Source organism: Schistocerca serialis, chromosome 2 (assembly GCF_023864345.2).
Source record: "Schistocerca serialis cubense isolate TAMUIC-IGC-003099 chromosome 2, iqSchSeri2.2, whole genome shotgun sequence".
NCBI classification, from domain to species: Eukaryota; Metazoa; Arthropoda; class Insecta; order Orthoptera; family Acrididae; genus Schistocerca; species Schistocerca serialis.
Genome location: NC_064639.1, coordinates 96,193,493 through 96,206,646, shown reverse-complemented (window position 1 = coordinate 96,206,646; position 13,154 = coordinate 96,193,493). Strand labels below are relative to the sequence as shown.

The following is a 13,154-nucleotide window of genomic DNA, read 5'->3' as shown; positions in this document are numbered from 1 at the left end:
GTTAGTCCCGTCTTATGCAACATATACAATGCATCCCTACAAGATGGGATTGTCCCTGACAGACTTAAGTTGGCTGTAGTGATTCCTCTCTTTAAAAAAGGGGATAAAAGCATTGTTACAAACTATCGCCCAATATCCCAATTAACTACCTTCTCGAAAATTCTAGAAAAACTCATGCACAGGAGGATTGTAGAACATCTCAACTTCCACAGTATCTTAAGCAAAAATCAGTTTGGTTTTCGTGCCGGTCTTTGTACTGAACAGGCAATATTCTCTTTCAGCAACCAAGTTTTGGAAGCCATTAACAAAAAAATGTCTCCAGTGGGTATTTTTTGTGATCTTACAAAAGCCTTTGACTGTGTAAACCACCAAATTGTTTGGAAAAAGGCAGAATACTATGGTTTAGGTGGTACTGTTGGCTTGTGGCTACAATCATATCTACAGGATCGGAAGCAGACTGTTATGCTAAATGGCTCTTCTGGAGAACCTGCCTCGTCTGAATGGGGCACGATAACGTGTGGTGTGCCTCAAGGCTCCGTTTTGGGCCCACTGCTTTTCCTCATCTTTATTAATGATCTTCCTCTTTGTTCTGAGACAAACAGCAAATTTATCCTGTTTGCCGATGATACCACAATTCTAATTGACGATTTGATTGATCATGATGTTGAAAAAACTACAAATACTGTTTTTGATGACATCTTAAATTGGTTCTCCTCAAATGGTCTCTCACTCAATGCAGATAAAACTCATTATATGAGGTTCCATACATCACAAAGTAATCCCGATGAAATTGACATAAAATGTAGAGATCAACCAATACAGAAAGTTGAAGACACAAAATTCCTGGGTGCTTACATAGACAGTAAATGTAATTGGTCAGTTCACATTCTTCATCTATGTAAAAAACTTAGCTCGGCAACATTTGCATTACGGGTAATTTCTTCAGTGGCTGAAGTTGACACTATTAAGGTTGCCTACTTTGGCTACTTCCACTCATTGATGTCATATGCTATCATATTCTGGGGGAACCAACCACTTGCAAAAAAAGTTTTCACCATCCAAAAAAAAGCAATCAGAATAATGTGTGGGGTCCATCAAAGACACTCTTGCAGGCACTTGTTTCGGAAGATAGGTATCCTAACAACTGCCTCACAGTATATTTTTTCCTTGCTGACCTTTGTGTGCAAAAATTATTCCATCTACCAAGACAACAGTAAATTCCATGGTTATAACACCAGAAACAAAAACAATCTACATTTAGAAATGAAACGTCTCACTCTGGTACAAAAAGGAGTTTACTACTCCAGCATTAAGCTGTTCAATTCTGTACCACTACATATCAAATGTGTTCATACAGAACTGCCAAAATTTAAACAAGTTCTCAAAGATTACCTGACAGAGAAATCTTATTATACTGTGGATGAATACCTGAAAGAAAATGTATACCATCACTAAACTTATTGTGTCTAGGAGTAGTTCAATTGATTTTATTGTGCATTTGGGCATTAGCACACTTTTTGTAACAACAGATTGGCTGTACATGTATTTACTCTTGTAGGCCTAATATCTGATTTAACTTTGTGCTCTTATCTTTAACCTTTATTTGAAACTCCTTTTTCTGTCAAATGGTTGTTATGTTATCTAGCTGACATTGTATCTGATGTGTTGGTAAATGTGCCAACACCTTATAGATAGAGGAGGCCCAAAGGCACGCTATCTAACGCAGACGGGCGTGAATTCTGGAACAGGATAAGTATTGAATGCTAATAAGAAAAGTATGCAGCTCCTCGAATACTTAACTTTTATTTATCCTTGTTGTGAATACAGCATTCCGGATGAGACATTTCATACTATAACTATCAAACTATCACTTGCTATGTAAGGCTAATGGCGCCTTGCTAGGTCGTAGCCATGGACTTATCTGAAGGCTATTCTAACTGTCTCTCGGCAAATGAGAGGAAGGCTTCGCCAGTGTAGTCGCTAGCAAAGTCGTCGTACAACTGGGGCGAGTGCTATCCCGTATCTCGAGACCTGCCTTGTGGTGGCGCTCGGTCTGCGATCACACAGTGGTGACACGCGGGTCCGACATGTACTAAATGGACCGCGGCCGATTTAAGCTACCACCTAGCAAGTGTGGTGTCTGGCGGTGACACCACATTCCTCCCCCGCAAATCGGCGAACGGTCGTGTTATAAGGCTTCCGCCCGCCGTGGGGAGGACCTCATGTTGACGTATGCGATGAGGTGGGGAGCCTAACAACAGGCGAGGCTGTGCCACCCACACCCGGCCATTCGGTCCGAGGGGATCTAGGAAACGCCTGAAAACCTAGTTCAGGGTGCACGTCAACATGCGGTGTATGCGCCCGTAAAGAGACAGGAGGGGCCGAAGGGTCGACCTCCATTGCGTCGGGGTACCCGACGCGCGATGACGTCATGTGGTCCGGAGCGGGCAAGAGTTCCATGGCGGAGGACAGCTGGTCACGGGAAGCGATCGGCGGCGTGTGACCCAGGGAGGCACTTGGCGGCTGCAGTGAAGCGTCGAATGTGGGCGGTGCCGGAGGGAGAACAGGTGGCGGCGGCTGCGGTGGCGCGTCGCGTCGCCATGGGGAAAAATGGAAGGCATCGTCGGTAACACCTGGGGATGAGGCAAACCAGTAGATGGGTCCCCAGGGCGCTGACCGGACGGCACCGTCGCTGAAAGCAGACGGGGAGCGGCAGAACCCGTGCGACGACAGAGGCGCAGCTGATTGAGATGCCGACGCACCTCACCAGAGGCCCCCAAAACCAAATACATAGCGCGGCCGAGGCAACGAAGAATGCGCCCTGCAAGCCAATGCCGTGAACCTCGATAGTTGCGATAAAGTACAACGTCGCCTGGAGCAAAAGCAGAAGTCTGCCGCTGCACAGGAACCTGATGCGGCGGGTGCAGCAAAGACATCAAGGTTCGATGAGGATGACCGTGGAGCAACTCAGCCGGCGAGCGACCATCTCGGGGCTGAGAGCGATACGAAGACAAAAAGAGCAACAACGCGTCCTCCCGAGAATGCGATTCTTTCAACTTCAATATCTGTGACTTGAAAGTCCGGACCAATCGTTCAGCGGCACCGTTTGACTGAGGCGAAAACGGCGCGGATGTCAGATGTTGAATACCATTGGCCTGGCAGAATGACTGAAATTCGGCGGACATGAATTGTGGGCCATTGTCGGAAACAATAGTCTGCGGAAGACCTTCAATGCAAAAGATAGCAGACAACGCTTGGATGGTGGCAGAGGATGTCGTGGAAGACATCCAGACAACAAAAGGAAAATTACTGAAGGCATCTACCAGAACCAACCATCGAGCATTCCAGAATGGACCAGCAAAATCGATGTGCAAGCGTTGCCAAGGGGAAGTGGCTTTTGGCCATGCAAAGACTTTCCACGGCAGTGCGGATTGTTGTTCGGCACACGCCATGCAAGAAGAACACATATTCGTAATCGCAGCATCGATTCCGAACCAAGTACAGTGCTGACAAACAAGTTGTTTCGTTCGCACTATACCCCAATGTCCTTGGTGAAGAAGCCGTAAGACAGAGGACTGTAACGAACGTGGGACCACGACTCTGGACTGATCATTATCAGAACGCAACAGCAAAACACCACGTCGAACAAAAAGTCTCTCCTTGTGAGCAAAAAATCGGCGAACCAACGGATCCTCGATCCAAGACTTTGACAAAGGCCATTGCGTAGCAACAAAACGCAAAACGGTAGCAAGGACAGGGTCAGCAGCTGTGCCTGTAGCTACACGACGAAAATCAATCGGAAACGATTCGACCACTTCATCGGTTTCCGCATCAATGAACATGCAAGCAAGTTCGGAAGAATCGAATGCTTTATCCTCAGCAACAGGCAAACGGCACAACGCATTGGCGTTGCCGTGCTTAGCAGTGGACCGATACAAGGTATCGTAGCGGTACTGCGAGAGGAAAATAGACCAGCGAATGAATTTCTGCGCTGTACGCGGAGGTACAGGCTTGTTCGGATGAAAAAGCGATGTCAAAGGTTTGTGGTCTGTGATGATGGTAAAGTGACGACCATACAAGAAATCATGGAACTTAGTAACACCAAAGACGAGAGCCAAAGCTTCTTTCTCTATCTGTGAGTAATTTCTTTGCGCAAACGAGAGCAATTTTGACGCAAAGGCAATAGGGCGATCATGCGAGCCAACTTTGTGCGCAAGCACAGCACCGATCCCGAAATCCGATGCATCTACCATCAACAAAAGGGGTTTCTGGGGATCGAATGGCGTAAGGCAAGTATTAGAAAGCAACACCGATTTCAACTGGCGAAAGGCGCGTTCGCATTCCGTCGTCCAGACGAACGGAACACCTGTACGGCGCAAGCGATGAAGCGGAGCTGAAATGGAAGAGGCATTGCGCACATTCACTCACACCTCGTGATGCTAAATCGTTTAATGTTCTTGCGACCTCATCACGCAATGCGTGGGGAACATTGCGCGCTCTGAAAAATTTCGGTTGCGCGTTTACTTTCAGTTCCAAATGTGCTGCATAGTTTTTAGTGCAACCCAGGCCCGGTGCTAAAATGTCTGCAAATTCTTCACACAGACGGGAAACACTGTCTGAAGGCACAGTCTGATTCACTGATAGGACCTGATTTACAATAGACAAGTTAAACAACTGAAATAAATCTAAACCAAACAAGTTCACTGCAGTAGAAGAACGAAGAACGTAAAATGACACAAGTTTTGTTTGTCCCTTGTATGTTGCAAGAAGGGTGCACTGTCCTAACACAGGTATCTGCTGTCCTGAATATGTAGTGAGCGTAACAGTTGCGGCACGCAACGAAGGTTTGCCCAGTTGTTTGTACGTGTCGTGATTGAGCAATGAAACTCCAGCTCCAGTATCGAGCGGGAATGGTATGACCTTGCCATTAAAGTCCAAATCTACAAAAAGTTTGTTGTCCTGCTGACGACAAGAGCGACTGTCTCGTGCAATTTGAACTGATACAGGTACAGCATCACTTGCTAATTGACGTGATTTCCGGCGACGTCGACGCACAGTATTTGTGGGACGAACACAGTCACTGTTAGAGAAAGTGGCACTGGACGAAGTGGAATTAACTACATGAACGTCCATGGGCGAAGGTTCACGAGCCTGAGTGTCCTTGTTTCGATTCCGGCGTGAAGCAAAGGGCCTGGAATGGTTGTGATTGTCTGATCTGAGCTTTTTCTGGCAAACACTTTGAACATGTCCTTTCTTATTACAGAAAAAGCAAATAGCTTGGCGTGACGGGCAATGTTCACGCGAATGTCTAGTAGCACACCGCGGGCATGATTTCACTGCATTTGTAGGCTTGCGCGGCACACCTGGTTTAGAGCGTGGCGGCAGCTGCGCGAACGTGTGCGAGGGCAGTTGACCGGGCCGCGTAGCGCGCCCGGCGGGCCGGTTAATGTGACACACGGCTGGCGAAGTTGCAAATGATTCCTGAGCAAAGTCAAGTGTGTCTTGTCTATCCAAGATGTCTATCACTTGTTGAAGGGAGGGATTGACTAGTTTCAAAATCTGTTCCCGTATGCGAACATCAGAAACGTTCTGTGCAATTGCATCACGTACCATTGTATCTGAATAAGGAAGGCCACAGTCACATTCAAACGCACAATCCCTAGTAAGGCCTTGCAAAGTTGCAACCCACTCCCTATTAGTTTGACCGGCCGTACGTTTTGTACGAAAGAAAGTATACCTTTTTGCAACTACATCAACTGTTTCTTTGAAATAGGCGTCCAATGCCGACAAAATTTCTTCGTAGGACAGAGTTGCTACGTCGCGTCGGGGAAACAATTTCACTATCACACGGTACGTTTGCACCCCTACACACGCCAATAAATGAGGCTGCCGCTCGTTACCTTGAATTCTGTAGGCGGCAAGATGAAATCCAAATTGGCGCGACCATTCCGTCCAGGTCTCTTGCTGTGCATCAAAATTGCGAAACTGCGGTGCAACTGCACGTTGTGGCTGCGGGAGCGATGAAGCGGCGGCCGCCGCATCGGTTTGAATGGCACATTGACCCTGGACGAGCTGTCCAAGGGCATCCAATAACGCCTGCGTCTGCTGATTCTGCAAGCGATAAAATTCGGACAGTACATCTGGAGATTGTGGCGAAGCCATGACACAAGTAAATGTAAGCAATTAGAAAGAACAAATCCCATCCTCGTCGCCAATGATGTGTTGGTAAATGTGCCAACACCTTGTAGATAGAGGAGGCCCAAAGGCACGCTATCTAACGCAGACGGGCGTGAATTCTGGAACAGGATAAGTATTGAATGCTAATAAGAAAAGTATGCAGCTCCTCGAATACTTAACTTTTATTTATCCTTGTTGTGAATACAGCATTCCGGATGAGACATTTCATACTATAACTATCAAACTATCACTTGCTATGTAAGGCTAATGGCGCCTTGCTAGGTCGTAGCCATGGACTTCTCTGAAGGCTATTCTAACTGTCTCTCGGCAAATGAGAGGAAGGCTTCGCCAGTGTAGTCGCTAGCAAAGTCGTCGTACAACTGGGGCGAGTGCTATCCCGTATCTCGAGACCTGCCTTGTGGTGGCGCTCGGTCTGCGATCACACAGTGGTGACACGCGGGTCCGACATGTACTAAATGGACTGCGGCCGATTTAAGCTACCACCTAGCAAGTGTGGTGTCTGGGGGTGACACCACAGTATCTGTTACTGTATTTATAGTATGTCTTACTTAAACTATGTACAATTTGCCATTGAATTGCCCTTGTATTTATTGTAAGTTTAAATTGAAACCTGTACAATTTGACACGTTCCATATCCTTGTGATTGACTCACTAACTGGATCTACGGAACAAGAAATAAATAAATAAATAAATAACAAGTCTTGGTGTAGGGCTTCAACAGGTGCATGGATGAGCAACATTCCCGGAATGAGGGAGGATGCATAGGATTGTTAGCATTGATTGTTGGTACCTTGGAAATGCCACTCCCATGATAGACCTTGAAGCCATGTTATTCGTTCCCTGTGAGATTCAGCCGTAACTTGGGACAGCCACAGTCACATGTACTTGGGAATCAAGATACTCTGTGAGGCTAGCTTTAATTGTAACATATGGTAGGGCTCTGATTCAGGATGGTGCAACTGTTGTATCAGTTGGTAAATAGAAGGACCGGCATTGGCAAGCAAAAATTCATGCAAAAATTCGTGTTGCTGTGTATCACATTCACTTGTGTGGATGATGAAATGTTGCTCTATATACCAGGTCCAAGGCTCATCCTTCCATTCAAATGCTCAGAACAATGATGGCATTGGTTGGATATTGTGTATGGTTGTGTTGACCCACTTCTTTAGCTCCAACAAGGTGAGAACTGCCAATCATTCTACCAGTAGTTCATTTCTTTGCTGGATTCACTGTAACAGGATAGTCCAGGATGTGTCAGATCTACTTGTTCTTTGGCGGTGACCATTTTGAAACAATCCTAGAAATCCATAATGGTTACCTGGAACAGCATGCACTGAATGAAAATTTGTTCTTGAAAACCTCATTGCCAACTGAAATGTCCTTTTGTTTGGTTATATCACACAAAATGTTCACTAGGGTATGCCAATTAAGTAGTTTTGTTTGTTCCACAAGGGGAAAATCTCACAGATTTGGGGTGAGCACATTAACTTCTGAAGAACAAAAATAAGAACGTCTTTACTGAATGGATGCTCAAATAATCTGAGTTCCAAAAAGTAACAGTCACAGATTGAGTTCCTTTAAGTCTGTAGCAATGAATTTTGTAATACTGGCAGAAAATCTGAAACTTCTCAAGTGTAAGAGACGTAACAAAACAGAATACTACATCCTCTCCACTCAGTGGCATCCCATTTGGCCAGTCCCACTTCACAGTGATGATGAAGAATGGAAGAGTTGATTGTGGTATCACATTGTCCAGGTGAGGTCCCCTATGGGCTGAAACATTTGTCTTGTGGAGAAGCACTACTGTTTGATTGGCTCACACTTAGTTTCAGCAGAAGCAGGAAATATTTTGACCTGCACAACATGATCGGGGCTATTCATGCACCTTGGAGATGTTACTAGCCAAGCTACTTTTGTCACCCTCTGTTAAACTGCTAGTAAGGTGATTGGTTTGAATTTATGCGTCATGTGGACCAGAGTTCTGTTGCCGTGATGCGTGCAGTGGAGGTTGCTGTTGGCATCCATTTCACTTGTCACCACAGCAGCATATGCCACTGTTAGTGGCTGATTTCCTAATGGATTACACACAGGATTTTCTTGATAAAACTTTTGGAAATACTCTTAAGTGTTTCTCAGTATTACTAACCCATCAAGAAGGCTACAGCTTAAGATTATACCCATTTGTATGGCATGTAGAGGTCTGTAAACACCTAATCAAGTGTCTCAGCTTCTTGGAACTTAGTGGGCTCTCTCAGCTGTCAGTCAGTCTTTAGAGAGGACACCCCTTTCAGAGTAATGCATCATCATCATCATCATCATCGTTATCGTTATCGTTTTCCAACTCCAGTTTCCCGAGTGTGGTGTACAAGCACTCAACATCTCATTCTGTCTTCATAGATATTCTGTTCCAGGACAGCTTCCCATTTGTGTCCTTTCTCATCCACATCTGAACTTACAGTTTCTATCCAGCATTTTCTTGGTCTTCCCTGAGGGTGAAATACCTTTCAGAAGGTCTTTTGCAGTTCATTCTCATTATGTGCCCATACCACTGCAGCCTGCATTTCTTTATGACACTGGTAACAGAAACCTCAATACCAGCTATTTTCCTGCTCATCTAATTCCTGATTTTGTCTTTTCTAGTTGTTTGATTCATAGTTCTAGTGAATTTCATTTCTGTTGCCTTAATTCTGCTGAGGTATTTGTTTAGTAGGGTACATATTTCTAAACCATATGTTAGATTGGTACAAAATAGGTTTGGTACATGGTCACTTTTGTTTTTCGTGGAATTTTATCAGTCCAGAGAAGAGTTTTGATTTGACTGTAAAAATTGGATTCTTTCTGTGTCCTGCTGAGTATTTTCTGCTTAATTGTATTGTCTTTAGAGATCATGCTACCTATGTACTTGAAATGTGAAGCAGATTCTACTTTGACTCCTAGAAATATATTTGAGGTTGTTCCTTGCTTGTTGATGGTCATTTCTACTGTCTTTGTTTTACTTATTTGTAATCCATAATTTTTGAATGTGTTGCTCCAAGTATTAAGTTTCTTCTGTGCTTTGGCTTCTGTCTCTCCCCTTACTATTAAATCATCAGCAAAAACCAGGGCATTTGGTTCGCTGTCTATTTTCTTGATAGATTCTATGGTCTTTGCCATTATTACTACAAACAGAGGAGTGGTGATAGGGCACTTACTTGATGGACACCTCTCTTTGTTTCAAACCATTGTGATAATCTGTTGCCTATCTGGGCACAACTGTAACACTTTTGGTATAGCATTTGACTTTGTCGGTTAGTTGATTTGGCATCTTTGTCTTGGAAACATTCCCACATCTAATAATTTTTTCATAATGTGGGGCCACAGTCATAATATATTTCTTTAAAGTCAGTCCCACCACTAAACTGTTTTTTTTATTTGCAGTGTTACATTCACACAATCATGATTTCAGCTTTAAAGTGCCATTATCAAGTGTTTTGGTGCTGTACAGTGCCTGAGATGGCATGTTGTTATATTTAAAATACACTATTAGACATATTGTTTAAGGGTCAATATTTCTGGTAGAAGCCTACTGCTTTGTTTTATCACTGAGTATACCATCTTGACTCAAGAAATTCCCATATCTTGTTTTTCAGTGTCCACAAATACAATCACAAGATTTCTTCCATATTCCCAAAACTTTTCTGTTAACATTCTTACCGCAAAAATAAGATACATAGTACCTCGGTCGTTCCTGAATCAATGTTGTTCTTCCTCAAATGGAGGTTCTATTATCTTCCTAATTCTCATTTCTATGATCTTTTCTAGCAGCTTCAAGGTGTGTGACAGCAGTGTGATGCCTCTGTAATTTCCACATTTTTATTGACTGTCCTTTTTAAACAGAGGGATGACGACTCCTTTACTCCAAACTTACGTGATTTTGTTTTCTTTCCAAACCACTGATAACACTCTATATAGCCAATTTAAGCCTAATATTCCAGCTGCCTTTATCATGTCTGAGCCAAGATAATCAAAGCCTTTTGACTTTCCATTTCGTATCCTCTTTAATGCTGTTTCTACCTCACACCATGTTAATGGGTGTCCGTTAGTTTGGACTTAATCAATCACTCCAAAGTTGTTTATGGTTGTGTTGTCCCCATCTCCATTCAGCAGCAAGTTGAAGTACCTTTTCATTTCATCCCTGATCCCTTCCTTTGTTCACAATCATCTGTTTCCTGGGCAAGATTATTTACATATTCATTTCATTTGCTCTTTAGTACTTTGGTAATATAATTTCCTACTTCTCTGACAGTCTTCTTCTCTCCTTGTAGTAAAGTCATCCCAGCACTTTTCCTTTTCTTCCTGGATCAGTCTTTTTACAGCTAGTTTCTTTCTCTGGTATTCCTGAGCGTTCAATTGCTAATTCATTTAGTCTATTATCTGTTTTCTGTTTTTCATGGTCTAATATCCTTTTCAGTACATTTCTAGCTTTTACTGCTGTCTGTACACAATCATTCCACCAAGGTGTTTCCCTCTCTTTAGGTGCGGCACTTATTGTCCACAGATCCCCTTGGCTTCTCTGACAATGGTTTCTTTGAATAAGGACCATTCTTCTTATACTCCATCTTTCTCAGTTTTTGATAACTTGGCTGCTATTCATGCATTATACTTTATGTTCTTTTCCACATCCTTCAACAACAAAGTCCTAATCTGTGGCATTCTCTTTCATTTAAATTTTGACACTCGAACATCTTTTACGTCAGTAGTTAATAGCTGGTGGTCACTATCTAGGCGTTCATTGGCTTTGACTGTTACATCCTTAACATACTGACCAGCTTTTATTTCTGTAAAATGTGCATGACTAATGGAATAATGTGTACAAATTGTAAAACTGTTTATCATTCTAAATGCATGAATGTAAGTCCATTGTGAAAGATACGGTTTTGCATGACATACAATGAAGGCAACTTAAGCAAAAAACTAAACAAAATGGAGTGCAACAAAGAAATTATTACTAAGCAGTTAGATGGGATACATTATTCAAAATAAAAACTGAAGAAACAAAAAAGGAGAAAGTGAAGCAAACAGAGAACTGTTGCTGAATTCTAGACCTCCCGAACACCTCAGTGAAGAGTGTGGAAAATGGCAGAATGTGGTATCAAGTGCATTAAAAGTTAAATGACTGCCTTGGTCCACAGCTTTCACAGTGCTACGTGAGGAAAGTGCAGGTTGGCTTTCACATGACTGATGGTTTCAGGTCCATGCTGGTTGGTGTGGAGAAAGTCATTTGTACAATACATCTCATTATGTTTAAGCTCACAATATGTCCTACAATTCTATAACAGATGGACATCAGAGAGACTGGATGGTACTTCTGCAGGTTACTTCTGCTGCACTTCTTTCAAATGGGTGTAATACTGTGCTTTCTACCAACTACTGAAAAATTCAAAGGAGCTACACTGTACTATAATTAAGGGGGGGGGGGGGAGGAGACACCAGAGACTATGTGGAACGTTTGAAGAATCAGCATTACATGAGAAATCTGCAAATATGCTACTGCATCATATTTAATGTTCCAGTAGGTACTATGATGTTAATATTAATCTAGAATTATCTAAGCATGGATTCTTACAGCAGTTTGTGATTGAACAGAAGGGGAAGAAATGCTTGTACGTGGTATCATGCTAAGTACTCTCCACCATGCACTTCACTGTGGTTTGCAGAGTATTAACATAGATGTGTTTGGGTATTATAGTCTCAGAAACTTTATGTAAAAATTCTTATATGTGTTTATTTTTGTTTACAGGCTGTGGTAACCTTAGTCTATTTTTCGGTGAAGCATACACAGCAGCACCACACCCGAGAGCAGAGCACTGACAGCGGCATCAGTGAAAACTACGAGAGTGAAAGCAGCCCCCTGCTGGCAGGGGCTGAGGCTGGAGGCACAGTCTCGGACCATACCTACACGAGGGAAAGAGCTCAGTTTTATGGGGAATCGAGTGAAGGAAATGAAGCCACAGACTCCTGTCGAACAGTGTCTGTAACAGCAGGAGGTGCTTGTGAAGTATAGGGTTTGCACTGCATACTGTATCATTTCAGAAAGAGAAAGAGAGAGTGAGCCTGTAGTGCTCATTTTTTTTTTGTAAATATTCTGTTTCTCTTGGGGTTGCATTGTTTCTTTTTAGCAACTTATCTTTAATTTTTCTGTCATTTGAGTGACATTGTACAGTATTTTTTCCACAGTAGTCAGTACAGTTCAGCTACATAGTTCCAGAGTGATTTTAGAAATTTTAAAATTCCTGCAGTTGCAGTTGTTAGCTACTAAACATTCAGAACATACTTTTATCTGCACCCATTGATAATGCCTTCTCACGATAGTCGTATACATCTAAAAGACACAGATGCAAGCCTAACCAAATCGTCATTTCGTGTTGCACTTCTATAAATGGTTATTTCATGCTGTGAGAAGCAAGAATACAAATGACATCAGTCATTACTCATATAGATTATGTTTAAAAGATTTCTGATTGAGCATGGTCATGAACATGTTGCCCAATTGTACAAACACGTCTTTCCAAACTTTGGCTACTGGTACGTCGAGCCTCCCAGCTGAAGAACTTTCTACTGAATACAATAATGGTCAAGTTGACAGGTGCTTCATGGCTCTTGTCACTTAGATTCATTTGACAGCTCCTGCAACACCTGTTTACATGCCTGTCTGCCTCTCGGTGAATCCTTAGTACGGTGAGTGACTGTCACTGCTCATCTCAGTATTTACTCCCACTTTATCTTCAGATGGCAAGTAAATGGCTTTATTCGTCAGGATTATAAGATGCATTAAGCCTGTATGTAACTCATAGAATATTATGTTTCTGTGTTGCTTCTTTAAGAGATAGCTGGAAGCATAGGGTGTAAGAGCTTGAAAAAGAAAAATGAAAGATTTAGCTTTTAAATGAACAGGTGCATGGAAGATGTTTGAAGAA

General features: G+C 42.9%; 1 protein-coding gene across 1 annotated transcript in view; it reads left to right on the top strand.

Annotated features, from left to right (window-relative positions):
* Positions 1 to 12,426, top strand: part of LOC126456776 (MFS-type transporter SLC18B1-like) — a 312,767-nt gene extending 300,341 nt beyond the window's left edge. The window contains exon 12 of the mRNA XM_050092546.1: positions 11,978 to 12,426. Coding sequence (XP_049948503.1) covers positions 11,978 to 12,241 — 264 coding nt within the window. The 3' untranslated portion in view covers positions 12,242 to 12,426. The remainder of the gene's footprint in view (positions 1 to 11,977) is intronic.
* The last annotated feature ends 728 nt before the right edge of the window (positions 12,427 to 13,154 follow it).